A 16114-nucleotide genomic window follows, 5' to 3' on the forward strand; every position below is an offset into this window, starting at 1 on the left:
TTCCACGTATATTTATGCTTGAATATCACTGCTCCGTATTCTTCTAATGATTCTAAAAGTGCCGTAGGAAATATCTCATAAGCGCGGTACGTTATGTTCGTGAGTAACCCGCCGGAGCACAAATATTTCGGGTCAGAATTTTCTCTGTTTTAAGTGAAAAATTCTTACAGCGATATTTGGACACTACCTTTGCAAGTAGAGACAGAGTGAATACATTTTAATTATCGTCACCAGCAGCCATTTAAAAGGGTAAATTGGCTGTATGTATCAGGATCTTGGATTTTATTATGCATGCTTAACAGTTGTCGGCGTCGCAGTTAGAGCCGAGAGAGTGGAACAGCATAAATCAGAATAACTGAAGTCTTGGTACAGTCATTAGCAACAAATATTTGTGCATATCAGAATGGGAACATTTTCATCCACCAGCAACGGGGCTGGCCTCCTAGACGTAAAGCGTGCACCATCGTTGTCAGAAAGAATTACACACAAAAAAAATACGCCCGTCTCTCGATGAACAAAACAGTTCGGCAACAGGCGAATGAACCGAACACGGTCAAAAAAGAAACAAAAACGAAGTCCCTCATCATTCGCCATAATTGCGGTCCCTACGAGTTCTGTTTCTACTGGCTCCCCACTGATGGCATCGTATTTAGGATGGGAGAGCAAGGCTCATTGATCTCGTCAATGTCCCTGCCTTCTTACTGTCCTAGAAAAACAATCCCCAGCTGGGAGCAGTTTATTTAAAATTGACGGCATTGTGACAAGCTTGTAGCCTTGGCGGTGGTGATCTTTGGGAAATAAGGATTCCCCGTGTCGCAGTGTGTTTCCGGTGTGTCCGCAGAAAGGAAAAATTATGAAGAAACTGCAAGAGCTACTAAGTATTGGATTCGCAAAAACGTACTTCCCAAAATCGGTTAAATCCGAGACTCGCCCTCTAACCATCACTGAGTGGCGTGGTGTGCTAAAGTATACCTGTATTAATTTGCAGAAATAGAGCAGTAAACAAAAGAATTTTGTATAATTGCAGAATAGCGAGACCAGCTAATCACAAACTGACATAAAGCCAGCCCCACGATAGACGACGTATTTCGATGCTATGTTTATCCCATTCGATAAACAGCGCATGGATCAAAGACCCCTGATTTCAATTCAATCGATGCTTCTCAAAATTGTTAAATTAGTTCACCCAGCTGTGTACTGTACGAATTTCTTCTACCAATAACAGGCACATATTCAGGAAATTTGTAAATAAATGTACACATGTAGGTAGTTTCCTACGAACGTTTTTCCCTGCGTCGAGAACAAGATTAAGCATGTTTTAAAATGCTGACCGACGCTGTTAGACGCGTAAAACGCCGCCAAGAGCGATGATGCCCAGCCTTCACGTGTGTCACCTGAGCACTTACGCACATCTGGCCGGTTTGATGCCATAAATTAGTACATAAAGTTTTCCTGAATCTCTCACCGGTACTATGAAATCTAAATCTTAGAGAGGGCTGGTTTGGCATCTGCTATATAATTGCTTGATTGTGGAGCCTAACGCGCTGGAGCTACACCAGGCCTATGAAGCGCAACGCAGTGGCGTGGGCTCGGTATTATTTTGACCTCCTGGGGAACTTTACGTGTGCGGATGTCTAAACAGAAGGGGTTTTTCGCTTTTCGAATCAATCTGAAAAGCTGTCACAGCAGCTGGGATGGAAGCGATGTCTTCTGACTTAGCATCGCACGTCTTATCCACTGAGCAAGAGGGGCGGGTCACTGCAAAAGCAAATGCAACGCGAGCTAGAAATTTATATTTAAATGTGTAGTAAAGGCAGCACCCGCGTTCATTTAGTTAGGAACGCTCGTTCGGTTGGTTCTTACGAAAGTAAGCGAAACATCAAACCACTACGCCGGAACGCACGCCGATCAACGAACGCCCGCGCAGCTCCCCTGCCGTGGTTTGAACCGTGGCGACACCGACCGGAGAGGGCGGAAACTATAATGGCAAACTGTTCGCATGGCGACGCAGTCAAACATCCCCCTCGCGAGGGACGCAATCAAATGCAGAGCACTTCCGGGGGCGCACGACGTTAAGTAGTTTGCGTTACGTTAAGGTTGTTGCACTTGTGGCAACCTCTGAAGAGAGCGCTCGTCAGCAGTAATTTGAATGAGTCAAGGATATAAGGCGCGTTCGTAGCCTGCCATTCTGTGTCGGCTTTGTGGCGCAGTGGGTAGAGCAGCATGTACATTGCGTTCCGCCCGCAGTGTCGAGGGATCGAAACCAGGCGCCGGATAGTATTTTTTTCATATAGTGTAGGGGGAGGGGTGCGGACTACGACTACGGACGCCTACAGACGTCAACGCGGGTGACATCGTGAGTTACTGAAATGCTCTGCATTTAATATATGTATTAGGTACGGTAAAAGGTTCACAATGCCCAAGGTGCATCGTTCGGGTTCCTCGAAGAAATGCCAAGCACTAGTACATATGCGTTCCCCCTACAGTCACTATATGAGGTATGCGAATGCCGCCACTGAGGCACGCAAGTCAGCAACAGCGGCTATTTTGGTGTTTATCAGTGTAGTGAGGTTACCGCACTATGTCCTTAACGTTACCTTCGACCGGGTCGTTTTGTAACCAACACTGGCCAAGATGCAGCAAAACTCTCCTCCACGCGTTATCTTTATTTCGCATTCGGAAGGAAGAAGCTAAGTATACCAGAGCTATCCCACTAAAACGTATAAACGACTAAATTGCGGCGCCGTGCAAGCATGAGCAGCCGCAGTGCAAAGATTAGCCACGTGATGCGAACTGTCAATGATGAGGAGGCGGCACAAAACAATAGGAGGAAAAGAGTGACGACACTCTGTACTCTTGTCTTGTGACACTTCCAACACTTAGTTGGGGGGGGGGGGGAGTGCGAGGACTACCGCCACTTTTAAACTGGGAAAGTTAGATATTGGACTGCTTACGCCCTTACTGTGAAATTATTTGTCGGCGTTCATGGCACATTATCTAGAGCGTCCTGTTAGCATCTCTTTAGTAAACTCATGTGATCTCACGGTTCTTGACGAGGAGAATTTCGGCCTTCTGTCATGCCGCCCCTCTCAATTTTCATTCCTTTTAGAGGTACCAACAGGGCACCTTGGTTTGGCTTACTGAATATTTCGCAGTAGATTTGTCTGCATGGACTCAGGATTTAAAATTTGATTGTCTTAGGGAAAGGCATTATCATAGTATTTACCACGACCCCTCCAAAGCTGCGGAGTATGATTTAAGGTAAGTTCGAAATCTTTAAAAAACTGCGAAGGAATTTCATTTACTCCGCCCTGATACCAAATAAACTAAAGTACAACATATTTCCAGTAATTCTTATACATACGACTAAAATTTCAAATATTTCAGTTTTCCCCCAATCTTTTACGATGATTTGAAAAGTAAAAGTAAATTAGGAAGTTCGAATTTCAATTTAAGGTTCCTATTGATAAAATAAACGAGATTACCTTGATAAATTCAAATATATTGCATTAAATAATTGGTGAAGGTCATGTACATTGCGAGTGATTTCATATAAAGAGATGGCCTTCTAAATATTGTGAGCGCTTACTCGTGTACTCGTAGACTCGTGGAACTGTCGTAGACCATGCCTATTCACCGTCCACCGCTGTGGCCAATCTCTCACCTGTACATAACCATTACAATCGTCATCTGTACATGATCATCATCATGAGTGTCTGAGTTGTGGCGTCACGATCCGACGAGTAAAGGTGGAACCGCTCGATCTGCTGCCTTCCTGAGAGAAGCGTCCTGTCTCCTTACAAGTGGTGGAGGTTGCGCTTTCTCCCGGCCTCTACCTAGTCCAGCTACACCCCTGGAGCTCCGTTCTGGCCGCCTTTTGTCGGCGCGAAGCCCTCCGATGGAGCGAGAGAGAGCCCCGAATGCACCCGCTTCTGCCTCACCGCCCTTCCTGGTGACCTGCCACCAGCGCGAACCCCCGTTCTTCCGTGGCCTTCGTGGTGACGACGTCGAGGACTGGCTGGAATAATACAACAGGGTCAGCCAGTTTAACAGATGGGACGACGGCTTTAAGCTTCAAAATGTCGGATTCCACCTGACCAAAGTTGCCGAGACGTGGTATTTAAATAACAAGGACAGGCGGACTGATTGGGCTACATTCACCGAAGAGCTTCGCAAGGCTTTCGGCGTTTCGTCCGCTCGCGTAGATGTAGCAAAGAAGGCACTTGAAACCCGCATGTAGCATCCCGATTAAACGTACGCGTCGTATAATGAGGATGTCCTCGCTCTTTGCCGTCGCGTTAGCCCAGATATGTCGGAAGGTGACAAAGTCAAGCTCGTCCTTAAGGGAATCACTGATTTTGCCTTTAACGCCCTCGCGCTGCAAAATCCATCAAGCGTGAATGACATCAGGGCCGCGTGTCAGCGCTTTGACCAACTTCACGCGATCCGCCTACAGCCGACTATGGGACTCGCTCGTCTTCCGCCAGAGCCAGAGTTGCGAGCTTTGATACGCAGCATCATCCGCGAGGAGCTCCAGCAACAAAGCTCCCTCAACTCCTGTGCTCACGGTGACCGCTGTTCCCAGCCAGCAACTGATTTGCGAGAAGTCATCAAAGAAGAGTTGGCGTCAATGATTGGCAGTCCTCGCAACTGTCATCCAGTTGCTCCCATCGGTGCTTCTTACACGGACGCACTGCAACGACCACCCGTTGTGCCAGTGGACCTCCCGTCAACTCCGACCATGCTCGGCCAGTTAGCAGCCATCTCGCCCCGACGTCCCGTGCAGAGTACTTATTCAAACTGGCGGCCACGCTTCGCCGTTCGTTCCAACGAACGCCCGGTTTGCTTCTACTGCGGCATTCGAGGCCATATCGCTCGTTTCTGCCGACGACGTCTGCAAGATGAACGGAGAGGCTACGCACCTTACGAACATGACGTCCGCTTCAACTACACCCTTCAAAGACCTGCCTACTCTCCTGGACAGCGCTCTCCGTCCCCTCAAGATTCAATGGACCGTTGGCGCAGTGGTCGTGACTCGAGACGTCGTTCACCCACGCCTCCCCGTCGTTTTGTGTCGCCCATTCGCCCCGTGTCTCGTGACCCTGACCTCCAACCGGAAAACTAGGCGCTGCAGTTTGTGGAGGGAAAACTGCATCGTTTGGACTCACCGAAACTCCTCCAGAGCGCCCGTCAAATGTTTTATCTGTGGAAGTGGAAGGAATTTGTGTGCAAGCCTTAGTTGACACCGGAGCCAGCCTTTCTGTTATGGATTCTAATCTGTGTGCTCGTCTACGAAAAGTGAAGACCCCTTACTCTGGCCCTTCGTTATTTAATGCAAATGGACATGTTATGCGGCATGTCGCAAGTTGTACTGCACGAGTCTTCATCGGGAAAGATCGTCATCACACCCAATTTGCGGTCCTGTCACAGTGCTCTCATGAACTAATTTTGGGATGGGAATTTCTGTCCTCAGCTTCCGCCGTTATATCCTGTCGCCACCCAGCTATTCAAATTACAGATACAGAGTTTACAGCTGCTGCGAACTTGCGGCATCAGTTTTTGACTTTGCATGCTGACCACGTCCTCCCGCCCGGTTGCGAAGAAGTCTTGTCGGTTTCATCGGACAACATTTTTGAAGGTGACGTGATAGCTTCTCCTGCGAGCCGCTTGATTCCCCGAGGAATCGCCATGTCTACCTGCCTCGTTCGCTTTTCGCGGGGATTTGCCGCTCTGGCAGCGCTCAACACCACCAATGAGCCAATATTGCTACGTAAGGGCATGACCGTTGCCTCAGTAGTCGACAGCGAGCCTCTTTCGATCTTGTCTGACACCGGTACACATTCGCTCACGCGGCATCGTGCCCCCTCGGACGATGTGCCTGGCATTGCTGCCACTGTTAGCCCAGACCTCACGGCGGCGCAAAGGGAACGATTGCTGACCGTTCTGCGGAAGCACAGCGCATCCTTCGACGTGACTTCCAGCACACTGAAACGTACGTCGGTCGCCGCGCATCGGATTCAAACCGACGGCTCAGCCATTGTACGCCGTCGCCCGTACCGAGTATCTTCGCACGAACGAAAAATTATAGAAGAACAAGTTTCCGACATGCTTAAGCGCGATTTCATACGCCCCTCATCAAGTTCGTGGTCATCGCCGGTTGTGCTTGTGCAGAAGAAGGATGGTTCAGTTCGATTCTGCGTTGACTACCGTGCGTTAAATAAGATAACTCGTAAGGATGTATACCCGATGCCTCGCATTGATGACGCGTTGGACAGTCTCCAAGGGGCAGAATATTTCTCTAGTCTTGACCTACGCTCTGGATATTGGCAGATCCCGATGCACGAAGAGGACAAAGAAAAAACTGCCTTCGCTACACCAGATGGGCTCTGCGAATTCAACGTGATGCCCTTTGGTCTGTGTAGCGCTCCGGCTACATTTGAGCGAATGATGGACACTGTACTCCGTGGGCTCAAATGGAAAAGCTGTCTTTGCTATCTGGACGACATCGTTGTTTTTTCAACTACGTTTCATCAACACCTGCAACGTCTAGATGAAGTGCTTACGTGCCTCTCAAATGCAGGACTGCAGCTGAATACAAAAAAGTGCGCTTTCGCCAGCAAATCTATAAAAGTATTGGGACACGTCGTCAGCAAAAATGGAATCCAACCCGACCCAGAGAAAATTTCCGCCGTTCTAAATTTTCCCCGTCCACTACAACAGAAAAACCTTCTCAGCTTCCTCGGGCTAGCATCAAATTTCCGCCGCTTCATCCGAAATTTTGCGACTATTGCTTCTCCCCTGCACCACCTCCTGCGCCCTGGCATCGCTTTTGATTAGAATGAGGAGTGCGAACGGGCTTTCCAGTCCCTTAAAGTCGCCCTAACATCGAATCCAGTGCTTGCCCATTTTGATGATGCTGCGCCAACCATTCTGCACACGGACGCCAGTGGCCAGGGCATCGGAGCAGTCTTGCTACAACTTGACTGTCATCAGCGGGAGCGAGTAGTCGCCTATGCTAGTCGGTCCCTCACGACAGCAGAGCAGAACTACACCATTACAGAGCAGGAGTGCCTCGCTGTTGTGTGGGCCATTCAAACGTTCCGTTCTTACTTATACGGCAGGCATTTTACGGTCGTCACGAACCACCACGCGTTATGCTGGTTATCCACGCTCAAGAACCTCTCCGGACGCCTGGGACGTTGGATTCTCCGTCTCCAGCAGTATAATTTTACCGTCGCCTACAAGTCGGGAAAGAAGCACATAGACGCAGACGCCCTTTCACGACGCCCTTTGCCGCAATCGTCTGCCTCTACCTTCCCTGCAAACCACGCCACTCTATCGGTCACACCTATTCTTCATGCAATGGTTGATAATCCAGCTAACCTGCCGGAACTCCAGCGAAGCGACACTTATTGTCGCACAATAATGGACAGGATGCTAGGCTCCACACCACCTCCCAACAGTCGCCTACGTCGACAGCTAAGGAATTTCCGGATTGTGGATGGAGTCCTCCATCGCTGCAGTCATCACCCTGAAGGCAGCAGGTGGGTCCCCGTTGTACCTCTACCGTTGCGGAGAGCCATCTTAGAGGCGTTTCATGATGACGCCACGGCAGGACATCTTGGTTTCGCAAAAACCTACGACCGCATCCGTAGTCGCTACTTTTGGCCTGGACTCTAAACAAACGTGGCCAAGTATACTTCCTCTTGTGCCAAATGCCAACACCGGAAGCGCAGTACCTCACCTGCACCCGGTCCGCTACAGCCGCTTCCTTGTCCGTCAGTACCTTTTGAATCGGTGGGCATTGATCTGTACGGACCGCTTCTATGCACACCTGCCGGCTACCGCTGGATTGTGACTGCGGTTGATCAATTAACCCGATACGCCGAGACATCACCCCTAAGATCCGGTTGCGCCCAAGAAATCGCCGATTTTGTTCTACAATGCATCGTGTTGCGTCACGGTGCACCTCGCGTGCTTTTGAGCGACCGAGGTAGGGCCTTTTTATCTCAAGTTCTTGCCGAAGTGCTTCGAGCTGCCAATACCGTTCATAAAACGAGTAGCAGCTACCACCCGCAGACTAACGGCCTTACCGAACGATTTCATAGGACTCTCTCCGACATGCTGTCACTGTATATTAAGCCAGACCACACCAACTGGGACCACGTTCTCCCTTTTGTAACATTTGCCTATAATACGGCTGTTCAGCGCACCACCGGCTATTCACCTTTCTTCCTCGTTTTTGGCCGTTCCGCTTCCTTTGTTATGGACACTGCTTACTTCACTGCTCCGGTGTCCCCTGCAACTCCGTTTTCCGACCAATTCATCTCACGGGTCAATCACTGCCGTCAGCTCGCCCGCCTGAACACTGAAGCCACGCAGCAACAACGGAAAACGCAGTACGATGCAACTCACCGCGACGTCCATTTCCGCCCTGGCGATAAGGTGTTACTCTGGACGCCAATCCGCTCACCTGGCTTGTGCGAGAAGTTTTTGCACCGGTATATTGGCCCATACATCGTCACCGACCAAACTTCTCCGGTAAATTATCTAGTGTCCCCGGCAACTGTCTCCACAGACCGTCGCAGGCGCGCAAGTGAAATTGTGCATGTTTCTCGCATGAAGCGTTTTATCCACCGTGCATCTTAAATTCCCGCGGCCCGGCGGCCGCTTCCAACCACGAGGGGGGGAAATGTGAGCGCTTACTCGTGTACTCGTAGACTCGTGGAACTGTCGTAGACCATGCCCATTCACCGTCCACCGCTGTGGCCAATCTCTCACCTGTACATAATCATTATAATCGTCATCTGTACATGATCATCATCATGAGTGTCTGAGTTGTGGCGTCACGATCCGACGAGTAAAGGTGGAACCGCTCGATCTGCTGCCTTCCTGAGAGAAGCGTCCTGTCTCCTTACAATATACCTAAATATTTTAGGAAAATAAAATAACGTTTGTTTTAAAGAATAATAAGTATTCTGCTAATGTAACATGAAGGAGACGAAACGTAACATTTCAAGAGAATGACGATAAATATAGCCATCTCTCGTTATAACGAAGTCAGCGGGACGGCAGAAATTTTTGTTATAAGCGGTATATCGATATAAGCAACCACACGATAAAATCTTAATCAGTTGAGCTTTAATTGCGCCACAACTACGAGGAACCTAAACCCATAGGATTGAGTGAAGCAAAGCTTTATTCAGTTGCCATAAAGACTGTGCGCTGTGGCTGTTTCAAGTTCTTGCCGGGTACAAGCAACTCCCGCTCCCATTTGACCATGAATTGCATGAGGCTGTGGTCGCCGCCCATGCATTGAATTTTAATTCGGAGCAGGCGTAAGCACTCTCCCGTCTGCACAATCGTTGCCACTTCACGTGACTCTTCGTCCACCGGCTCCTCGTACTCCTCGGGGCCACCAACAACAGCGTCAATTATCACACATCCGACGTTGGGGCGACCACGGGAGCCGCAGCATCAGCCAACGCAAACGTCTCGAAGTTACCTACTACCTTTTGGGCAGCAATTGTATTAACAGCCTCGCGCAGATCGTTGCAAGTCCAGTCCTCATAAGGCTGGTCGTTGTCAGGGTCACTGTAAAGTGTGCGAGAAAAGCCCGCGTGCGCAAAGCAGTTGGCTACCTTCGAAGGTGCAAGTTCTTTCCATTACATGTTTAGCAAATGTATCGCACCAAGCAAATCAATGTTGTGTCTCATGCTGGCGTCATGCCCCGTCAGCATGCGTCTCAGAAGAGCCTTGCGGTACAGATCCTGGGTGGTTTCAATGATGCCCTGATCCATCGGTTGCAGAATCGCGGTTGTGTTTGCAGGGAAAATTTCCAAAGCGATCGCCGTGAGGTTGTCCATCTTCCCGCGGCTCGGACAATCGTCAGTTATGAAAACCACTTGCCCATTGTTTGCGTCGAACCGTCTATCCATAGGGCGGTTGTTGGTACACAGCGCAATCATGTAAACATCTCATTGTGGTTACACACCGCAATACTGAAAACTAACCGGTTTTGCAAAAGGGAACTTGCTTGATCACTGGGCAATTTTTCCTGAGGTGCGCAGCCGTAATGTTTGCAAAACAAGTGTTTTGCGGCGCCCCCTTGTCGACGACGCTGCTAATTCTGCGGTTCGAATGTCGGTGTTCGAGCAATTTCAGGTCAACGCCATTAGCCAGTGACCATTGACCAGGAACCAAATTCAGTAACCCTACCACGTTGTTTGTCGTAAGTCGGATGGCACGAATCGAGCATGACCGGCTAAAAAAATTCGCCGGGGAAGCACCAACTTCCCTCGACCCGCCATTTTACAGCCTGACTCGGCGCTGGGTCGCCGGCGCTGGGCGACGCTCTAAGCGGGTCAAGCTCTTCGTGCGCTTCGAGTAAGCGGCCTAAAATGCGTGCGTTTGGGTTGGGACCACAAGAAATTTTGAATAACGAGATATGTCAAGTTAAGCGATTTCATTATAATGAGGGATTACTGTGCATACTTTTGAACATATTCCAGGCTACAAATGAGCTGGCCGTTCATGAAGCAAACAGTATAAATTCTATTGTGCCTAGTCTAATGGGTCTGACGGTTCCTCTGGCTATTAATTCATTATCGTCGTTTGAAAAGCTCCACGTTTTATACAGCAATTTTCGAATTTTTTTTTTTACACGCAGACATGCCTATAACCTATATTCAATTTAGCGCACAAGTTTCTGTCGTGTCAAGTACTACAGAGATACATATGGTCGCGGGTTCGATTCCCGGCCGCGGCGGCCGCTTTTCTGATGGAGGCGAAAAGCAAAAACGCCCGTGTGTACGAGATTTCGGCGCACGATAAAGATCCCCAGGTGGTCAAAATTAATCCGGAGCCCTCCACTACGGCGCGCCTCATCACCTGCGTTGCGTCGGCGCGTTAAACCCCACAATCAGAGAGACATATGAGTACCTTGCTTATACTTCTACAAAAGTTCCTATGTATTGCTCCCAGTTCTGTCACTAATTCAAAATTTCATTGCTCGACCGCACTTTTCTCGCCTCATGTTAAAAGGGGACATCTGCGCGCATGGCGGAGAGTCTGACGATTGCCGATTTGAAATTTAATATAGATTTTCTGTAATGTCAGAAGTGATTTTTAACTCTTTCACACGTAAGTGTTACTACCGGCCACAATTAGGTTTGAGTAATTGCTTTGTGAACATTATTTCACTGGCCGTGCCGGTGCTATCGCCTGTACCGTCGATGCAACCATCATTTACGGGAGCTACAAACCTTCCGTAAAGTCACTTAACTGTCTCTGCACCCGTAAACCTCTGATATTCTCTGAATTATTATTGTCATATAACTCAGCCGCCCTTATGGGACTACTGGAGTAATTGTTGCAGCTTCCAGCTCTAAAATAAAGACCTATTGCACATGGATAATCCCATTACGTGTAATTCTGGTACGCTGCCGCATGTGCCAAGAAATGCATTGAAGAGCGTATGACTGCAGTCAATATTTATCACGTTACTCTGTTCCCATTTCAGCAGCCACTTTTTGTCACGCGATGAAAAGGAACGTCCTTGTGCATGCCCATACGTAGCTACAGATCACTTGGAGCAGTTAAACAGTTAATGCTACTATGTATATCATAAAGACTTTCTTTTGAAATCTAGAAGTGTAACAATACGTTAATACAATACTAGACAAGCCCGATGGGGACCAAAATCTTTGCTTGTTTTTAGCAGCAATGTGATAACTTATTCGAAAGTTTTCACTTCACAATGGGGTAAAACAATACAGTATTCATTGTACAGTTGCCGCAAGTCTCACCTTGGTGCGTCTTATGATCGTGTTTTGCTCTTATTAGACTTTCCTGACTGCTGACAAACAAATCCCCTATTTGCTACAGAAGTTTGGTGCATTTTATCTTTTTGTGAACTTGCATCAATGCGTTTCCGGTGTTACTGCTGAAATATTTGCCCCCTTTCCTTTTCGCCCTGACTCTTCGCCTATTTCCGCTGGCGTTGGTATCAAAAATAAGGGCCTTCAGGACGAAAAAAAAGACAATGTTAACAAATTCGTCTTACTCGGCACATGGTAGTCCAATTTTGGGGCCGCTTTGTTGTTGAAATTTTGCACAAAAAGAGAAAGATGTGGTGAAAATGGTTGGTGCCAAGAAAGCCTTTGACTAAAATTCGTAATAAAACCGATTACAATTTTTTTTCTCCCCAACTAGTTTACTGCGTGGTTCCTATTCAAGAGATTTGAACGTTTCCCTTCGAGCCCAGCAATGGCTTCCGGCATATTTATTTCGCCACTATATTTATTTCTACATCCAAAGCAGCGAGCGTATTCTGCGCTACTTTGTTTATGTGTCGACAGTGCAAACACAGGATATATTGCACTGGCTGCTGCTATTGTAGTGTTTATTCTTCATGAGTTTGTGCATTTTTAGTGATGTTGCACTTCAAATTCAAATGCAGTGACCCTCTCGGCGTGGAAGCCGCGTTCGCTGAAGAAGCGCTGCAGACACTAATGTCCCTGGGCCACCCCATTAAAGATGTGTTCCCCAGAGACGACAGCGTCAGTGCGGGTCACGCACTCGTCCTCTGCAATGGTACAAATCTGCAGATACGAACAAGCGAGAAGTTTGGACCACACAAATTGAGCGGATCGCTTTGGTGTGGCGTCGATCCTCGTTGCAATGGTGGTGCAGCAGGGTATTGAATCTCTCAAAGCTGTACCTGTCATGCCTGTGTCCAGCACCACTTTGTTACGATGCGCTGCGTCTCTTATACGATGTCCTCAGATGGGGAATGCTCTTTGCTAGCCGCCTTCAGTAATCACGCCTCCAGCACATTCTTTACCAAAATAGCCCATAGTACTATCAGTTCTTAACGGTGGCCCATATAAATTGGAGTGACTAAATCCTCGCATTTATAGGGTATCAATGCATTACCCTTATTTACAACGTTTAGTAGAGGTGAGTATTCCGAATGATGCAAGATGCGATAAACTGTTTGCTAGTCACGTGCCATTGTCGACACTCGCCAAACACCTAAGTGACTGAACGCGTGCTAAGAGGAAAGTAAGAGGGTTTCCAAGACATTGCACATATTGTACGCCCTGTAACGTTGTTGTGACCATAACTTGGTAATATCTGCTGTATATTTAATAAAGATGCTAATACGTTTGTGCTTTCAATCTTCCACTTCCTTTATGTCACCTAAAGCACCGAGGCCGAATGTCATGCTCTCCTTTCTACGATAGATTACGTTGAAGAAATGCGGTTTGTGACCTTAGCTTACGTCCTGTAGAATTCCGCAGCCGAAATCTAAAATGAATTAAACATTGCAATATTGCTCGCCGTCTTCGCATCCACCACTGTTATTCTCGGCAGGTTCAAACCTCTTCACTCCTCTCCCATCACACGTCAGCGCCTCTATCGGTGCCCTGGCCACCCTTCCTGTCCCTTCTGTTGTTTCTACCCATCCATTCCTTCTCCGTATAAGGCACGCACCCTGGCATCTCTTCCGCAATCCCTCGCCTCCATCAATTCGTGGGAGCTCTGGCTGTATCCCTCACTGAAAGTGAACATACAGGCTGCCTCGGAAGCTATCTCTCGGCCTGTGCACCGGACCTGCAAGAACATTTTTCAGTACTACATGGCCCAAGTAAATTGAAGGGTGCAAGAACATTTTTCAGTACTACATGGCCCAAGTAAATTGAAGGGTGCAAGAACATTTTTCAGTACTACATGGCTCAATTAAATTGAAGGGTGCAATTGGGACCTCGATTTAGGTCACGTGAACCATAAAATTTGTTCTCTCTCCTCTTTCTCCTTAAGGGTATCACTGCGCAGTTTACTTCCCGACGCAACCGTTCTATATGGATGTGCGACATGTTTTCTTCACAAGCTTTCTTTTCCTCGATAGTGCGCCGCAACAGTAGAGTGTGTAGGTCCATCCCTATCCTTATCGGTGCTACGCTCCTCATGCGCATCTTCGGATCAGGAGTGAACCATGTCGGGCAGCCCGACCTTCGCTCGAATAAGACTCTACTATGTCTCCCAGCCAGTGTCCCGAGCCTATGATGACCAGAGCCCATGACGACCCAGCCTCTGACGACAAAACGTGACCAATGGAAGATTCCGTGTAGCCAGCCCTGTGGTCCGACGTGGTTCAAAGCTCTCACCAATTGGTCGTAAACTTGCGGGCATCGGTGCCACGGACCAGTGTTAACCAAACTTATCATCATCATTCATCGCGGCAAGACCTTCTCCACTCTATACTCTAATCAAATATTTCAATGTAACCGTGCTTACCTTGCTACCGCGGCCAAGACAGGGTCAATCGCCTTCATAAAAGAATATGTCCCGCTTTAAAAAGACGCTCAAGACGACAGTGAAACGCAGCTTCGTGCGCCAGTATCTGCGACGATTTCGAAGCTAGTGGGGCACGTGGTCTGAGCGGGTTTGAGCCATGGCCACCTTGTACAGCCTCCGAAAGTTTTAACAATATAGCCGGAAGGACGACTGATCGGCCCGTCAGCGCCTTATCACGGTGTTCACCGGCAAATTAGGCGACGGTACGCGCACGTGCATAGACCTATCTGTTGTGGGAGCGTCGTCTGCTCGGCTGTTCTCAGCGCAACACACACCCTGTTTTTCTTACCTTGCAAGGCCGTTTCGCTACCGCGAAAGATAGCTTACCAGCATGTGGCACAAAGGCATTGGAATGCACTCACCGGGGGTGTACCATTCTCAAGAAAACCGCGTAGCAGACGACACTCATACAGCAGATAGCTCTATGCGCGTGCGTGTACTCTCGCCTATTTCGCTGCTGAACACGGTGATAAGGCGCTGACAGGCCGGTTGGTCGTCGCTCCCGCTATATTATTAAAAATAGTTTGTTGCATCTTCCGTTGTTTACACCACCTTCATACTGCGGCCACGTAATATGGTCAGTGTAGGCATAATAAGCAGCACGGCTTGATTTTAATTCAATAACATTTGATTGTACTTGGTTACGGAGCAAGGGAAAAAAATAAAGAGTGGATTGCAAAAACTAAATACTCTGAGAGTGCCTCCCCGCTTGAAAAATGTAAACGAGAAACTGCTACCAAAAATCTAGTGTGAAAATAAACAACAAATTATGTATATATACCTCGCTTATATCTAACAGATGAATGGTGGCGATATATGCCTGTGATAACGATATTTGCGTGGAAACGATGAACTCTGACGTACAGTTCGGCAGAGCATAGATCTCATGTGCACTTAACTAAAGGGTGGTAGCGCAAGTATTCATGCGTTCAAAGGTAGCACTTAAGAGCATGTTGTTTCACATTGATTGAACAATAGGTATGGCCTAATAATTCATGCCTGATAAAATTAGCGCTGGTGAATTCATCATAATGGGGCTATGGCAACCTAATTTTTAATTGTTTCAGCCAACCTAAATTAAATTCCCCCATGAAAGTGAACTGTAGTGCATTTACTGGGATTTCAGTCAAGAATGCCCAATTGTGCAGCAGCAATATTGTGGCTCTCATTCGTCTCAAATGATAACACATTTTGTGGTTTCGTTTCTACTTCAGTGCCTTATTCCGAGGCCAGAAAAATAACTTTTTACAACAACCATGGAGCTGAATGAGTCCTGCAGCACTTTGAGGGGCTGAATAAAAGCTGAAGTAGTCAGGCTGAATGAGTCCAGCCTGTTACCAATTTTCAAGGCGATATATACTTCGGGGTACTTAAAAGCGAGAATTTCATTCCTTGTGTGCCTTTCTGTCTGTACCGCGGTTCTGCCTAGCGGCCAAAAGTGTAAACGAAGTAAAAGAAGTATTTATAGCCGGAGCTGCTTGAAAACGTTAAAACAGTTTGATGAAATCGTACAGGTCCCCATTTCTTAACCGAAACATGACCGCCGGCCCACTTTAAACAATATAAAAGTACATATCCCTAGTTAGCAGAAAGCCGCTCGCTAAAAGAAACTATAAAGGACCCTTGACACTTCGACAGAAATCTACATTTTTAGGTTTTGACAAGACCATGATTAGGCCTCTGCAAATGCTCACTCTGTCTGAACAATCTTCGAGGTAATGTGCTACGGCAGTTCCCAGGGTTGGCGCAGCTT

The 16114-nt window shown here is 47.8% G+C and overlaps 1 protein-coding gene across 2 annotated transcripts in view; it reads left to right on the forward strand.

Moving 5' to 3' along the window:
* The window catches only part of LOC144146879 (glutathione hydrolase-like YwrD proenzyme), an 81031-nt gene extending 67364 nt beyond the window's left edge, over positions 1-13667 (forward strand). Inside the window, exon 10 of one of the 2 annotated variants that reach the window (XM_077678837.1) lies at positions 12461-13667. In XM_077678837.1, the coding sequence (XP_077534963.1) occupies positions 12461-12704 (244 nt within the window). In that variant the 3' untranslated portion in view covers positions 12705-13667. The remainder of the gene's footprint in view (positions 1-12460) is intronic. The other variant, XM_077678838.1, reaches the window with a different exon arrangement.
* Positions 13668-16114: the final 2447 nt, after the last annotated feature.

This window comes from Haemaphysalis longicornis, unplaced genomic scaffold (assembly GCF_048455015.1).
Source record: "Haemaphysalis longicornis isolate Haplotype H1 unplaced genomic scaffold, Haemaphysalis longicornis Haplotype H1 scaffold_7, whole genome shotgun sequence".
NCBI lineage: Eukaryota > Metazoa > Arthropoda > Arachnida > Ixodida > Ixodidae > Haemaphysalis > Haemaphysalis longicornis.